Source organism: Phytophthora sojae, assembly GCF_000149755.1.
Source record: "Phytophthora sojae unplaced genomic scaffold PHYSOscaffold_14, whole genome shotgun sequence".
NCBI classification, from domain to species: Eukaryota; Oomycota; class Peronosporomycetes; order Peronosporales; family Peronosporaceae; genus Phytophthora; species Phytophthora sojae.
The window spans coordinates 1,399,892-1,416,441 of record NW_009258128.1 but is presented as its reverse complement, the minus strand read 5'-3'; the positions used below and the strand labels follow the sequence as shown (position 1 = coordinate 1,416,441).

Sequence of the window (16,550 nt, the reverse complement as noted above, 5' to 3'; positions counted from 1 at the left end):
GTCGCAGCCGTCATTCGGGACGCGACACTAGTCGTTCATTTTTCTTTCTCCAAATCGGCTAGCGTCCCTTCAACAATTCAAATTCAAAACACGTAATTCCCTTTCCACCGATCCGTTACTGAGTTCCAAGTGACCGTACCATCGCCGTACACGACCGCCCCTTGGAACACGAACAACACCCTTTTCGACGCTGCTAAGCCATGAGCAGGTCTTCGTCTTCCACTTCAGCGTTAGCCTCTTCCAAACGGAAACTCCTCCGTAGCTCAGGCAGGCGCTGCTTCCTCATTTCGGCTTGCTCAAAAGCCGTCACTAAGTCGCTGTACTCGGGCATTAACTCGGCCCGAGGAATCCAGTGACTCTCAAAATTAGCCGTAAGCACCAGGTACTTTACAGCACGGTCGGCCACTTGTTTTGCAACAACCTCCAGCAGCGGCGAAGTAACCCCCTGAGGGCCGTATCCCCGCGACCTATGGTCACCCGTTCCGTGAAACTGGATGCCGGCAAATCGGCTTCCTCTAGCGGACCGTCTTCAACTTCTTCACCGTCCTCCACAATACCTTCCGGCACTTCGTCCATGTAGGGCCGAGTCCACCGGCCACGGAACTTCTTCAACCGGTTGACGTTCACCGTGACGATCTTGTCTGGGTGCGACGGTATGTCGATCCGATAGGCGTTCTCGCCCACTCGACCAACGACACGATACGGACCATGCCAAGCAAAGGCCAACTTCTTCGTCCTCGCCTCGCCCCTCTTGTTCCTGAAGAGCTGATAGAACCAAACAGGATCACCGATCTCGTACTGCACAGCCACGCGTTCGCCCAGTCGACGCTCATGTCGGTCCTGTGCCTTCAGAAGCTACCTCTCGACTAGGTGACGCGAGTCGCGCAACGTACGGTAGAGTTCGCAACGGTACGCTGCTACCTCATTGCTCTTCCACTTCTTGCCCAGGTTCAGGAATGCGACGTCCAGCGGCAACACGGGATCGCGCCCGTAGAAAGAAAAGAAGGGCGAGTCGCCCAACGCTTCATGGTAGGTTGTCCTGTAGGCGAATAACACCCTCGACAAATATAGATCCCAATCCGTCTGGGCCTCACTCACGTGCATTTTCAGCATGCCCATGAGCGTCCCATTGAAGCGCTCAACCAGTCCTAGAGTCTGCGGATGGTACGCCGAACCGTACTGCTTTTTAATCCCCAGCGTCCGGTAGAAGGACTTCGCAATCTCCGACGTGAAGTTTCGTCCATTGTCACTCAGCAACCGTGATGGCACACCGTGCCGCGCCACCACTCCATTCACCATTACTTCCACGAAGGTCACCGAATCCAGGCGAATCACAGCAAAGGCCTCGGCCCATCTCGTAATGTAGTCGACAAATACAAGGATATACTTGTTCCCTCTCTCCGTCACGGGTAACGGTCCCACGGCGTCCACCACCAGCATCGAGAACGGACCCGAGAGATCCGCCACCGGCATTCGCTGCATCTGGCCGGCCTGCCACGGTTTCGACCCCTTCCCCCTGCCACACCGTGCACACGCGCGGACATACTCCGTGACGTCCTTCCTCCAGCCAGGCCAGAAAGCGTGCCTCCTCACTATCTCGAGCGTCTTTGTCAGACCCAAGTGCGAGGATAGTACGTCAGCGTGACAGTAGTGTAGAACGGTTTCCACGTACGGCACAGGCACTACCGGGACGGTCAAGGACCGAGCAGGTCCGACCCGAGCTGGCAAGTGCACCTTCCTCATCAGTAAACCGTTCTGCACCACGTATCGGGACCGCATCTTCACAATTGTAGACCGGAGGAACGGATCCAAGGGCAGGGCTCCGTCCAGCAGAAACGCCACCAGCGCCTTCACCCACGGAACCTCTTGCTGCGCTTGTACGAACTGGTCGAAGTCGAGACCGAACCGGTCCACAGGAGTCAGAGGGGCACTTCCCGCAGGATCGCCACTCACGGCTTCATTGGGCTGGTCAGGACACTCGTCGTCGACATGACCATCGGCACGCTCGCCACCTATACCAGGACCGTCGCCGGCCCTCGCTTGCTCCCCGACTGAAGTCGGAGGCACGTCCTCGACCGTGCCTTCCGGGTTCAGCAAGTCACGCATCGAGAGAGCCGCCACCGTGTCCGTAGGTAGTCTAGATAGGCCGTCCACGTGCCCCATGGATGCACCAGGCTTGTGATGCACCTTAAACTGCAAATTAGAAAGTTCCATTGTCCACCGAGCCAGCTTAGCGTTTGTAGTACGGTTGCCAGGACTAAACACCCACGTCAGCGCTTGGTGATCCGTGTACAAGTCGAACTCCCGCTTGTCGAGATAACATCGGAACTTCCTGGTCGCCCAGACGGCCCCCCAACACTCGATCTCGGAGATGCCGTCCTGCAGTTCTTCTGAGACCCGGTCCACAACTTGCTCAAATACGCCTCCACATGGTTACGACCGCCCACTTCCTGCATGAGGCACGCTCCAACCGCGTACCGTGACGAGTCAACGTACAACTTGAACCGCTTCTTACCGTCCGGATCGACTAGGATAGGAGGCTTCATGAGGGCCCTCTTCAGTTGGCGAAAAGCACCTTCACAGTCCTCGCTCCATTCGAACGGAGCGTCCTTGGCCTTCAAGCGTTCCAGGGGTGCTGAAATAGAAGCGTACCCCGGAATGTAGCGACGGAAATAGCTGGTCAATCCAAGGAACGACCGTATGCCGTGCACGTCCACAGGCCTCTTCCCGTTCAGGACCACTTTACCTTCCCTGGATTAGGTAGGATACCCGTAGACGTGACAATATGACCCAAAAAGGCAACTTGACTTCTTCCCCAATGACACTTTTTCATCTTGAGCTTGAAGCCCGCTTGCTGGATGCGAGTCAGCACTTGACGAACACGCACCAGATGCGTAGGGAAGTCCTTGCTGAAAATCACGCAGTCGTCGAGATAGACCAGGCAGATACGCCACTTTAGATCCACTAGCACGGTCTCCATCAACCGCTTGAACGCTGGGACAGCGTTACAGAGTCCAAATGGCATCACTAGCCACTCGTACAGACCGTACTTGCATGTGAACGCCGTCTTGGACACGCTGTCCGGGTGCATGGGCACGTTCAAGTAGCCCGAGGCGATATCGATCGTCGAGAACAGCTGAGCGTCCCCCAGCACATCCAAGATGTCATCAATTAGCGGCATGGGATAGCAGCCCTTCACCGTGACCGAATTTAACTTACGGTAATCGATACAGAACCGTATCCCACCGTCCGGCTTCCGAATCATCAGGACCGGGCTCGCCCATGGATTGTTCGATGGACGGACCAAATTCAACTCCAGATACGGTTGGATCTCTGCCTCCATAATCTCTCCTTCAGCCAACGAGACACGGTACGGTGCCTGCTTGATCGGCGCGCTGTTGCCGGTGTAAATCTCGAACTGTAGCAGGTCCGTACGTCCCGGCTTCTTCGAGGACTCCACGAACATCGAGTGTAAGCCGTTCAGCTCAGTCTGGAAGAGCTCCTTCTGCTCGGAGGACAACTTGGACTCGGAGAAGTCAGACTTCATGCCGTCCGACTTGTCGGGCGGAATGTCGGGCTTCGAGGCCTTCACCTTCTCGCCGACGCCTTCCTCACGCTTTTCCGACACGGACATCGCACTCACCCCGCCCGACTTATCGCATTCAGCGGGCACCGTTCCACCAGGCGCCGTCGTTGCCGGCTCGAGAGCAGACTCGGGGATCACGGACGTGCTCGCAACGACCGTCCCCTTCCGAATCCAGTATTCGTCCGTGGAAGCATTGCACACCTCAACGATCACTCGGCCGTCGTCCACCGTACACAGTGTTCGCGCTACGCACAGCGTAGGCGGCAGGCCCAGCGAGCCTTCGACCAGCACAATGGCCTTATCGGCCACGTCCCCCACCACTCGAGCCCTCACAAGAGCTTGTTCTCGTGGAGGGAGCCGTACCGACGTCGCCATCGTCGCCATGTAGGACTCTTGCACCATCGTAAAGCCCAGAGGCAGCACCTTGCCGGAGCTCGTCAGCGTCAGGGAGCGCTCCGCCACGTCAATCACGGCGCCGAACGCGCCCAAAGCGTCCACTCCCAGAATCGCGTCGACATGCAGCTTGTCGGCGACCCAAGCCGGAACGACAAGCTGATCCAGCCACGGATCCGAAGCGTGTGTCCCGACGAGCTCCTGACCAGACCTTCGTAAGGCTCCAGCGACTCCGAAGGCCGTCCCAGTCGCTTCAGCACGCAACGGTCGACGAGACTTAGGGTAGCGCCAGTGTCGGCCAACATTTGAGACGGTAAACAGTCAATATAACCACTTGAAAGTGCCTCAAAGTTGCCATCCGCGCACACCACCCTTCGCCCGTCTTCCACGACACGGTGCACACAGTCTTCGGCGTCATCATCATCATAGACTCCGAAACCATTCGGTAGGTTCACCGTGACAACGTCCACCAGGCCAGTCTTAGGCAGAGGCGTCCGAGCGGGACGTTCTCACCTCACCACCGCGACGTAGTGCGAAGCGTCCTCGTCACGCTCAGGGAAAAGTCCAAGTCGTCGATCACCTCGGCATACGGCTTGTAAAGCGACGAAAAATCAAACGTGACCGCCTTGCCAGGGCGACGGCGACGTCTAGCACTCGGCGTCTTAGACCGCCCCGTACGGATCCACAGCTCCAACCAAATCCTTCGAGAGTTGTAGTCGTAGTAGGTCTTCATCCAGGAACATAAGCGCTCACCAGATCGAGCCGTCACGCTCATCAACTCCTTGACACGGTCGACGTGCTTCAGGAGCAACTCCTTATCGCGCTCAGGAACTTTGTCACGCAGCGGAGGAACTTCCACCGTCCCCTCTTCACCGTCGGGCGGTTTCCACACCTCACGCTCCCGGCCTCCATATTTTCTAGCCTCCTCCAAGAAGCTTGCCTTGCCACCGCACGCGCGACCTTCGGGTCCACGCCTCGTACTTCACTCAAGATAGGCACCGCTTTGTTCACCGCAAAGGTCCCACCGGGATCGTCCGGCGGACGCACGACGTTCACAGCCACGACAGACTCGACGGCCACCTGCATCTCCGCCGAGACGCTCGCGATGTCACTTGGCGGCACGGTCTACAAACCTCTCGCAACGCCGGCAGTCGGAGGCGCCCCCTTCGGGTCGGCGACGGCTTCGGAAGGCGAGCCGTAGACCAGGGGCTCCGGAAGTCGCGGTTCGCACGCTTGGCCTCCTCTGACTTGTCGAGCATGTCCTCGAACCAGCCCTGCCAGTACTCGGGCGAACCGTGCAAGTCAGAGGACGCCTGACGCGTCCGTTTCACCACCTCCAGCGAGATCCCGAGGATGCGAGCCAACTCCTCCGACGACGGCTCAGCTTAAGCCTCAGCATTCCGAGCGACACGTTTCAGGAGCTCCACCTCGTCCAGCGGGTACAGTCGGTCCTCGAGCTCCTTGTCATACTCTTCGGGCTCGGGGACGACGTCCGTACCGGCGAGGACGGAAGCCTCCTGACCCGGTTCACCGTTCTCCATCGCCGTGAGCTCATCATCCGAGAACAGACGGTCATTAACAGAGACGGTTGTCGCCTCCGGCGGGGCCGCACCGTCCTCAGCGGCAGTCTCTGCAAGTACGTCTTCTCCCTCCGTCCAGGTCGAGATCAAGCAGTCCGATAAGTCGTATCCTTCGTCATCTAGGGCATACGGCGGCGGCGCGTCTGCGATCAGCGACGGCACCTCTTCCGCACTCACGTCCTCGTGCTCCATTAGCGACGCGACCTTCGGCAATTCGTCCGGGTCCTTCTTCTCGCTCGGCAACTCGGGCGCGTTCTCCTCAGTCGGTTCGGCCTTCAACTCGGCCGGCTCGGCCTCCTCTACTCCACCGGTCTTCACGTCGGCCGCCAAGGCGACCGACTCTCCCACCGCGACGGTCGTGTCGGCGGCGGCCGCCGAGATGGCCAAGTCCTCGTAGATCGTCTCGTGTTCCAAGTCGCCGACCTTCACCGCGAGATCCTCTCCTTCATCAGCCGTACTAACCACAATAAATTCAGCTTTCTTTTTCTCGTTTTTGTCCTTGTTTTCTCCATACGAAACTTCATCCAGGGCTGATACCGTTCCGTTCCGGCTCTGCCAATACACTCAAGCATGCATCCACCTTCGAGACCGTCTCCTCCACTTCGTCACGGTCACGATCCTCACCCTCCGAGTCATCCAATAGACAAGAGGAAGGAGTGACTCTCTCCTTCCCTTCCTCCCGCCCTCGTCATTGAGGCGGAGACGTCTGCGCAGCTTCTCGCAGACTCACGGCCAGACCTCGGAGTGCCTCCACTTCGAGATACCCAGCGAACGAGTGACCGTCCTCCTTGCAAAACCCGCACTTCACTGGCCCTCGGCCACCGTTCCTGGCCACGGGAGCTGGACCAACAGCCCGGCCGCGACTGGGTCCGTCCTCGCACTCCACGGCGATGTGTCCAAGTTCTCCACACTGGTTGCATATCATCACCTGTCATCGACAAGTCTCGCGTGAGTGGCCCACGTAGCCGCACCGTCCGCACACGGGCGCTCCTTCTTGCGTCCGTGAGTTAGCACCCATACGAATCCCTCGTGGTCGACCGTTCCCAGGTGGAGTGTTCCGCCCGGCCCGGGGGTGGAAGTCGTAGCTGATACATTCGGCATGCGATTCCTTGGCGAGCGCGGCGGCTGCCACTGGTTCCGCACCATCTGCTGCTGCTGCTGCTGCTGGGTCATGAACGTGGTAATCGTCTCTGCGAGCTTGTCCAGCTTCGTCGAGGTCGCGGAAGCGGCCGCCGTGGCCGTCGCCAGGCTCGAGGCCGAGTCTGTCACCTTCTTGTCTTCGAGGAACTCGTCGTCTTCTTCTATGGGACGGGACATTGCCTTGGCCAGCAGCCACTCACAAGCCTCGGGAATGTCTCGTGCCGGGCCCGAGTCGAGCGTGGCGAGCATACGCTTGTTGCGCAGCCCGCGTCGGAACAACTGGTACCTCATCTGCAGTCCAGCGAGTCGCAGAGGTCGGAGACGCGATCGCCCCACTCCTCCACGGACTCACCGCGTTCACGCTTCGTAGTCTGTAGCCGCTCCCACAGCTCATCAGCCGTTCTGCTCAGGAATTGGTTGTGGAACCGTACGTTTAGTGTAGCGAAAGTCTTAATGGTAGAATTGTTCCACCATCGTTCCGCAGGCCTCCCTTTGAGCTTCTGGCGAAACACCAGCAACCGTGACTGATCAGGCAGGTGGGCTGTGTGAGCTTCGAACAGCTCCCAGAAGTCACGAGCCTTCTCCATCGTCGCCGTGTCCGAGTAGAACACCGGCAATACCTTCATCACGTTGGACACCATTGACGACATGTCGTACGCGCTGCGAGCCGGGGACCACATAGTCGATGCGCGGTTCGGTCCACCGTGGTTCACAGGGGTCGACTGTTTCTTGGCCGCAGGCGCCGCGCCCGGGGTCGGAGTTTTGGCACGAGTCACCGTCTTGCTCGGCTCCGCCTTGACTAGCTGTTTGACTTTCGGCTCAGTCTTCACGACCGTGCCCCACCCACCGTAGGCGTCAGGCTGCGCCCCAACACTCCAACCGTACATGGGCGGGTTCGGCAACCGCCTCTCCGTCCCAGTGTACACCGGAATGAACCCGCTCGGGCTACGAGAGGGCACTTCCTCAGGTTCTTCCTTCACGTAGGACCTGTAGAACGGCCGCGAATGCGCCGTCTCGACCGGCACAGGGTCGTCGTAGCCGAAACCACTCGACCAGTAGTGCACGGGCCTCGAGAACGCGCCCCTCGACTCTTCTGCGTCATCGTCCCGTAGCTCCCCGGGGCCGGGCACCACCTCCTTCTCCTCGGGCTCTAGCTCCGCGGGAGCACCGTCTCCTTCACGCTCCTCATCAGCGTCCTTGAACTCATCTTCTTCTTCATCAGCCCAGAAATCTCCCATCATCTCTTGGCGCACCAATCTTCCCCGCCTTGCGAAGCCGTTCAGCCTCCAGGCGCGCCACTTCTTCTTGTACGGTCCGCTGCTCCGCGGACCCTTCTCCTTCTCCAACTCCAGACATCTTCTTCAAACTGTAAACTCCAAACTTCAAACTTCAGGGGCTCCGAGCGAGCCAGCGACCAATTCCAGGGGCTCCGAGCGAGCCGTAGACCAACTTCAGGGGCACCGAGCGTGCCGTAGACCAATTCCAGAGGCACTGAGCGTGCCGTTCTTCACTTCACTTCCAGACAAGACTGTTTCACAAGTCTTACGCGGATGCCGAGACTCCTTGAAGACCCCAGGGACGAGCTCTTGATCGCGATTCCAACGCGCTGCAGTCACCTCGCCACCGACTCGACCAGACTGTCCGACGCCCACTTCACAGCGAAGTCAGTACCCTACTTCTCCACCACGTGTCGCGAGTCGCCCTGGAAGGGACGGCTGCCGCTGCGAGAACGAAGTAGGACGGTACGGACAGGTAAGGAACGGTATGAAATACAACAAAGTCAAATGCAAAGATTCAACTTGTTGTTTCCACGGCAAATTCACGACTGACCAACCTACCCCGCACGGAGCACTGCGCCCCGCTCTCTCTCTTGCTTCTCTTCAACTTGAGCGTCGACACACCGCCGCCCCCGAACTCATGGTCACCTCCTTTCACCCCTCCGCCCTTGGTTCACGTCAAGGCTCACGCCCCGAGCCACGCAGCGCTCGTGACCTCCATCCTGTCTCCTCACGTCACCGCCTACTCGCGGAACACGCCACTGCTTCCATGACGACACTTCGTCTATGCAACTGGCCCGCCGCCAGCTAATCCTCGCTAAATTCCGATGACTGCTCAGTCAGCTCATCCTCGAACAGCTGATTCTCGAGTAGTAGTCCACGCGCTGATTGACAGGCTGCCGGAGGACGGCCGCGACCGTACCCGAGACGGTGACCACCGTTCCCACTCGGGACATAAGGCAAGCCCAGCTACCGCTGCCACTATGCACTACTCGCAGTGCTATTATATAGTTGGGCGGGCTCTGCTATCGCTGCTACTACGCGGTGGGCCAAATAATATCGTAGAGATAATATGTTGCCAAGCGTCGCAGGAGGGGTGACGTAAGCGCCCCCGTTTCGCTCGCCTCGTCGGCTCGCTACACTACTTGCAGTATTATTAGTAATTAAGTAATGGGCGGGCCCTGCGGCCCGCTATAACGCACGGGGTGCCGCCTTCGCTGCGCTCGGCAGCTTGGGGTGGGGCGGCTGCGGCGTCCACGGCTGTCTATGTACGATTATGTGGACCACCTTTAAAGTGGACAACGGGCTTCACACGGACTTTCACACGGACAGATCTCTCTATTAGTTGTTGTAGACTAGCCGAGCGCCGCCGCTACGCGGCGGTAGTTTTGTGCTTCGCTCCGGTGGGCTTTTATTTAGTTTAAAGGTTATTAAATTTTGCTTGTGTGTATGTAAAAATATGTTTATTTACGTTGAGGTACTATCAGTAGTGTGACGTGACTGAAATCAGCTTAATACATATCCCTAAGTCAGAGTAGATGAATGTAGTAAGGTAAAACATTCGAGCTATCGTACGGTACCCTGTTGTAAACCGGGTCCAAACAGGTGCAACTACTTAATCCGATTACAAAGTCCCCGCGGAGTACATACCTGAAGTAATCTGTGTGTTGTATTTAGACATGTCGTAGAATTAAACTTTGGCAGGAGCTACATGTCGTGGTGGGGTAGAGCAATACGGTGTTGCTATCTACAGTGTGCTCACTTTGAAGTCTGTATACCTATTTTTTTTATCATGTTATCGCATAACTATAGTTTGTTTCTCTATACGGTTGGTAGGCTATAACATTTACATTCTGTGATCAGGCGATAAGCCCAAAGTGACGGCTTCGCTATTCATGTTCTCAGCATTAGGTTTCGAGATCCGCACCGTGGAGGCATATAAGGCTGCCTACTACGGTGCGGATCATGGGGTCAACTGGATTGCGGTCGAGCAGTACTTTGCCTCGGCCTTCGAACTCGAAGGCACAGAGGCAGCACTTCAGTACTAAGGGCATTTCCCAGGTGACACGAGTGGGGCAGCAGCAAATCGCTGCAGCCACGGATCTGTACGGGGATTACTACCAGCTCAGGAATATGTTTGATACTGTGAAGGAAGACCACCGCAGACTCAGTGAGGGCAGTCAACTCAGACTCGAAACGCAAAATCTGCGGGGTTTCAAGGAAGGAGATAGGGACAAATGGATGGCAGCCTGGCGTCGATCGCCGCAGCATGATCGCTCTATGGTATGGTTAGTGCAAGAAACTCATGTGGAGAGTAGAGCGGAAGCGGTGGGGCTGCAGGCGGATTAGAGAAGACAGTGGGGGAAAACACACAGGGATGTCAGCACATCGCTCTCCTAGTGGAGTCATGGAAATGGGCGCTCCGATGGGGTGGCTATACTTCTGCACCCAGACGTTGCTAGGAGGGCTGCTCCGTGGCATCCGGAACTGTGGTCGGAATGTGCAATGGCCGTGCAACTGGACGAGTTGGTACTGGTCAATGTGTATGCACCGAATGATGCAACCGAACGAGAGGCGTTTTTCACTGGTCTACAGAGCTGGTCATGGGGCGGCAGCAACGTTGTTCTCGCTGGGGGTTTTAACAGCGTGCAAAACCCTCATCTCGACAGACTCGGCGAACGAAAGACGGGAAGACCGGAAAGTGCAGCGCTACAGGAACTGCAACGTCAGCTAGCACTTGAAGACGCGCAAATTCTAACCGGGCATGTTGATGACGAAGAACCACCGCAACCAATCGAGTTTTACACATTCTGGAGCTATCACGCGGCCAGTCGAACCGACCGATTCTACGTGCCTAGGACCTGGACGGCTGCAGTTCAATAGCTATCGGTAGCAGAGCCGCCGCTTCACTCCGATCATCAGACCGTGCGATTACAAATGGCTCACGATAAAACACCGTCTCCATGCCGGACTAGTCGACCGGTAACGTACCCAATACGTTCGTCCCAGTCCGACCGGGTCCTAGATGAGCTTATGAACGAGCTTATTATGGAGGAAGTCGGCAAAAGCACTACCGCAGCGACGTGGGATGCTGAGGCACGCAAATGTGTCCATTGCATCCAGAAGGTGCGGAAACGGGTGAATCAAAGACAAAAGCGCTACGGAGCAAAGATTCGCTCACAAGCGAGACAGCACCTCAGCAGCCGGCGAGATCTGATTGCAGCCAGTGTGGAGGAACTCAGGGAGGAGAGGATGGTGCGAATCGGTCAACAGCTAGAACGAACCACGGAATGACTTCGATGGCAATTCAAACGGGTTTCAGACTGGGAGTGTGATCAGCATGTGACGGGAATCAATAGGATCAACGGCGAGGAGTTCGGGCGCAACATGACTGTAGCGGACAAATTTGCATTAGAGTGGAAGCCAATTCTCAGCAAGTGTCATGGAACGGTACCAGGCATAACACTGGATTAGGAATTAGACGACTTCGTTTCGATTCCACCTGAACGGAAATTGACAGACGACGACAACACGATGCTCATGAGTGATATTTCTCTTGATGAATCCATAGCAGCGATATCAGCACTTAATCGACACAAGGCGGCCGGAGCCGACGGACTCAACAACGACTTTTTCAAAGATGCACAACCACGGCCCCGGCGATGGTGACAATTGGCAACGAGCTGCTTCGTGGTAGGTACCCACCGGCTTCTTTTCTCGAGGGTGTGATCATTCCCCTGAGAAAGAAAGGTGATTCGGGAGACGCAATGGACTACCGACCAATTTCGCTGTTGCAAACCGGGTACAAAATATTTGCAAAAGTGATGAGAGTGCAGCGAATCTTGGGGAAAGTAATTGGAGAGACGCAACAAGGGTTTGTCCACGGACGCCAGATGATGAAAACAGTTATGATGATGATGGCGATTGCAGCGAATGCGAAGGGTGAACCGGACTTGGCAGCAGAGCTGAGTAGAGCAATTCTGTTACTTGACTTCCGAAAAGCCTATGACACAGTTGTGCGAGAGTTTCTATTCCTTGTATTGCTGCGGTTTGGATTTTCGCCTGCATTGTACTATGGAAACTGCATCAGGATACAACGGCGCAATTCCTTGTCAATGGGGAACTATCAGATCCAACGACAGTGCGTTCTGGCATCCGGCAAGGGTGTCCACTCGCACCTTTGTTATTTCTACTGGTTGCAGAAATCTTGGCGCTAGCGATAGCCCAAGATACGACCGTCCAGGGCTTACAAGTACCCGGTACAGCCGGCGCAGTGCATAAGTTTTCGGCATTCGTCGACGATTCGACCGTATTCGTCAACCAGGCTCGATACATCCCCAGAGTGATGCAGATCGTCAAACGATTCGGGGACCTCTCTGGCCTTCATGTCCAGCCCGCAAAGAGCAGGCTTATATTTCTAAACACGGCCATTTGCCTCGAGGAATTCTACAGCATACCGGTACTCCAACATGGTGATGCAGTACGATATTTGGGATATTATATCGGGACGGGCCCAATGACGGATTACGATTGGGCTGTTCGCATCAGGAATATACGGCGCAGGTTGGCGACGGCAGCGCAACTGGCAACGAGCGTTGAAATGCGGGTGACGCTGTTGAACGTTATCATGATGCCGGCAATTCTATTTACAGCAGGAGTGTATGACCTGCCACACTGGGCGGATCGCGAAATTCGGAATCTTCAGAAACAGTTTCTCTGGAGACACTCCACTAGTTCAGACCCCAGCCGACACAAAGTCAGCCCAGCCTTACTTTATACGCCAAAGCGAGCGGGGGGTATTGGGCTGGTCTCGGTGGGTGTGGCTATCAAAACTCAGCGGATGAAACTTGCACTTTTGTGGCTCACCCAACGGCTGGATAATTACTATGGGGCGTGGCGATCATGGGCATTCCGAGGGGATGACACTCAAGTGGGGTCAATCTCTCCACAGCTTCTGCTGCAGCAGCACAACAGAGGATTGGTCCTTCCAGGGAGGAGGCTGCGGTCGGTGATAGGTGGAGGGCTCGCACCCGACTCGGACATCGAACTGAAAATGCAGGTTTATCGCGAAAGCCACATGGCCACGCTGTTGAGTGAAATGGCGTGTTGGCGGGATGGCAACACACTCGAATTCAGTTTGAATTCACCCATACCCGAGCAGACGTGGACTTGGCGGGAGGTAGACAAGAGGTTTTGGCCTACCTTCTTGTGGAGTGACAATCCTTGGCTACGGGAAGTAGGGGGAGCTGTGCTTACAAGAAAGAAATATCATCGGATCCGAGTGTGCGCGTTAGCCGAGCTACACATTCAGCGAACTGGGGTAGCATCATACTCTATCGCTATCCCGTCTCCATTAGGGGAAACCAAGCACCACACCAGACCAAAGCTGGGCCGATGGGGTTTGGCAGTTCTTCTTGGATCGCCACCACTGGGGATTGCGGAGGAGATGCGGGTAAAGCGGGAGCTGGATCTACGGCATCAACCGGAGTTACAACATCAATATTTGTGGACAGTGAATGCACAAGGGGCAGTTAGTGGAGTCGTCCTCGATGACCAGCGACGGAAAGTCGCTTCCCTTTGGCTGCACCAGCACGAAGATGGTATACTTTGGGAACTCAGAGACCACCATTCCCTACCACAAAGCTTAGCTGCTGACATCACGAAGCTCGAGAATACACAGCGGAGAGGTGGGTTGGTCATGCAGGCACACCCGTGGATACACAGATACCCGTGGGAGGTTTCAGACACGATTGCGAACAGACATATCGTCCAGGCGCTGAAGCAACAACCATACCGCCGGTGCAAAGGGGGAGAAGACAAAGCAGCCTTAGGCCGAGTCATTCACCGCCTCGACGAACGGGCAACACGAAATCGATGGCAAAATCACGTTATGCGACAGACACCGAAAGAACTCTGGTCACATGGCAATATGCTGTCGGAGTATCAGGTATGGGTTGCATACAGGCTGGCAACATGCCAGTTAAACCTATATTTTGATGGACGACAGCAGAACAATAGCTGTCGCAAACTCGATCGATGCCAAGGACAAAAGTAGACGTTAGAGCACATATTCTGGCAATGTCCATGTGCCCAAGCGTGCTGGCAGGAAGTAGCACAGCGATGGACAGGTCAGGTGCAGAGTCCGGAGCAGGTGCGGACGTTCGAGCGCTATTGTGCGTCAAGATTGGCACCTCCGATTTTTCAACGAATTCGAACCAGGTTCGCCACCGTCTTCGAAGATGAATCGGAAGCATACGAAGGGGAGTGGAAGCGTATGTGGCGGATCCTGTGCACGATCTGCGTAACGTCACTTTGGATACAGCGAAACTGAGTAGTTCGCCAAGGTGGTCGAGTTTCACAAGAAAGCAGCGTGAGAGAATTCAGGCAAGCAGCAGGGCAACACTTACGTGCACTGGCTAAACGAAAGCGGAGCAAACCGCACACAATGGTCCAGGGCACACGGCTACTGCTCTGCCTAGATATGTATGACTGCCCCCTACATGAGACACCACAGCAAGTGGTGGGCCACGTAAGGCCACCGGGCTCTTTGCAGACACCGGCGCTGATATCCTGGCTTAGGACTTACCAGACATCTTGTACTTAAGTAACAGTTAATAGAATAGTCTGATCCTCTCTCGCATTAGGTTTCGAGCTAGTTTTCTTTAAAAAAAAAAAACGTGTATATATCGTGCTGCATCGTTTCAGTATTTTGTACGGCCCTAAGAATGTAATGAGCTGTGGGCTGCGTTAATTTCGACGTATCCCGCTTCAAATCTCATTTTTAACGAGCTAAGACATGCGTATCAGTAAATTATTCTACTACGTAATGCACATTAACACTTTTGCGTACTACCTATAGTTGAATAGCGAAAGTATCGCCGTCGCGTTCAAAATTCATATAGCGTGCAATGCTAATTCGTTGATATGCAGGTATTGTACGGCTCATCAGTAGTGTTAGAGTGTGGGGAAACGCGTCAATGGAATGTCAGTATGAACTACAATAAAACCTCCACTCCAATGCATGTCTAGGCATCTACTATCCCCAGAACCCATTATCTTACCGCTAAATACTATAAGTTACAGATACATGCCACACGTTGAAGCCAATGCAGCTATATGTCTTTATAGATGAGCACTCAGCACCGCTGCAGCTATAATATATCCGTCCCTAAAGTACTTAAGTATTACACAAAAACTAACCTGAAACTATTAATCAATCGTCTTCAGCTACTGTACCTCTCGCTTCATGTACTCGCACTGCTATCGCTTATTACGTCGGTGCGATCGCCCTCTATGCGCTTCTATCGCTTACTATACGCTGCTATCATTTACTATCATTTACTATGCGCTGCTATCGCTTTGCAATCGTTTTCTGCGTGCTGCTATCGCTAACTATACGTTCATATCGCTGACTACGCGCTGCTATAGCTAACTATGCGCTGCTATGGCTTACAATGTGCTTATATTTAACCAATTCGCTGAATTAAAATTATACTATGTAGTAGGGCAAGCCCAGCTATCGCTGCCACTATGCATGATATTATATGTTTAAGCGGACTGCGCTATCGCTGCTACTACGCGGTGGGCCCATTTTAATTAATAGCAGGTGTTCCGAAAAGTATTATATTAGGCCAGGCGTCACGGCGGGGGGGTGACGTAATCGCCTCGCCTCGTCGGCTCACTGCACTACTCGCCGTGTTATTAGTACATAGTTGTAGGGCGGGCCCTGCGCGCTAGAAACGCACGCGGGTGCCGCCTTCGCTGCGCTCGGCGACCAAGACACATTATGTACGATATGTGGACCACCCTAATTTTGACGCCATGGGACGGTCTCTCTCGTAGATGGTTAGGAAGGATAACTTTTTTTATGGGTCAACCGCTGCGCAGGTCAAATTTGGGTCAACGCTTTTTAACGCTTTTTTGGGTCAAAAATGGAACAACGGAGGTCAACACGCTTTTTTGGTCAACTTTGGGTCAACAATTATCACCCCAAGAGGTTACACGATTAATCATAAATGCAAGAGATTGAAAAAAAAAAATTTAAATTTTAAATATTGTTGGGGATGTGGTGTAAAATTTAGTGTTGTGTAATTGCATGAGTGCTGTGTACTTGCTAGATATTTGTATTCGGTTGTCGTCGTGTGCGGTTGAAGTTTGAAGTTGTTGTATTTTTGTTGGAAAATATTGTGTGTGGTTGAAGCTCTGGCGTTGTTACATATTTGTTGGTCAATTGTGTTTTTATTGAAGTTTTCATATTGTATTTGTTAGTATGTGGCGTGTGTGTTAGGCTGTTGGCATGTGTATGATACACTGTTGTTAGGTTGTTAATTTGTAAGACCGTAGTGTCGAGCATCGCTATCTCGTCAGTGACACAATTAGCCGCAGAGTTTGCTGTCTCATCGCGGGTGCTATGTTGTCAATAGTAGTGGTTGCTCCAACCAGATCGTAACAGTCATTTTGATTCTTTCAAGTTCTAAGCACCAAGCCCCCCCCCCTTCCCGTCCCCACGACACCCACGCACCATGGCCTCAGGCTACATCTCCGACGAATCGATGTCCAACTCGCTCCTGTATA

The 16,550-nt window shown here is 54.6% G+C and overlaps 3 protein-coding genes across 3 annotated transcripts; all 3 read left to right on the top strand.

Moving 5' to 3' along the window:
- Nucleotides 1–10,745: 10,745 nt before the first annotated feature.
- On the top strand, nt 10,746–11,267 carry PHYSODRAFT_405897 (hypothetical protein; the record flags this gene model as incomplete). Its single annotated transcript, XM_009540126.1, has 2 exons — nt 10,746–10,806; nt 11,002–11,267. Coding segments are annotated over 2 exons (327 nt in total), but the record flags the coding sequence as incomplete, so codon positions are not given.
- A 1,900-nt stretch (nt 11,268–13,167) lies between these two features.
- PHYSODRAFT_403313 (hypothetical protein) lies at nt 13,168–13,587 on the top strand (the record flags this gene model as incomplete). Its single annotated transcript, XM_009540125.1, has 1 exon — nt 13,168–13,587. A coding segment is annotated over one exon (420 nt), but the record flags the coding sequence as incomplete, so codon positions are not given.
- A 723-nt stretch (nt 13,588–14,310) lies between these two features.
- PHYSODRAFT_532242 (hypothetical protein) lies at nt 14,311–14,580 on the top strand (the record flags this gene model as incomplete). Its single annotated transcript, XM_009540124.1, has 1 exon — nt 14,311–14,580. A coding segment is annotated over one exon (270 nt), but the record flags the coding sequence as incomplete, so codon positions are not given.
- Between the last annotated feature and the right edge of the window lie 1,970 nt (nt 14,581–16,550).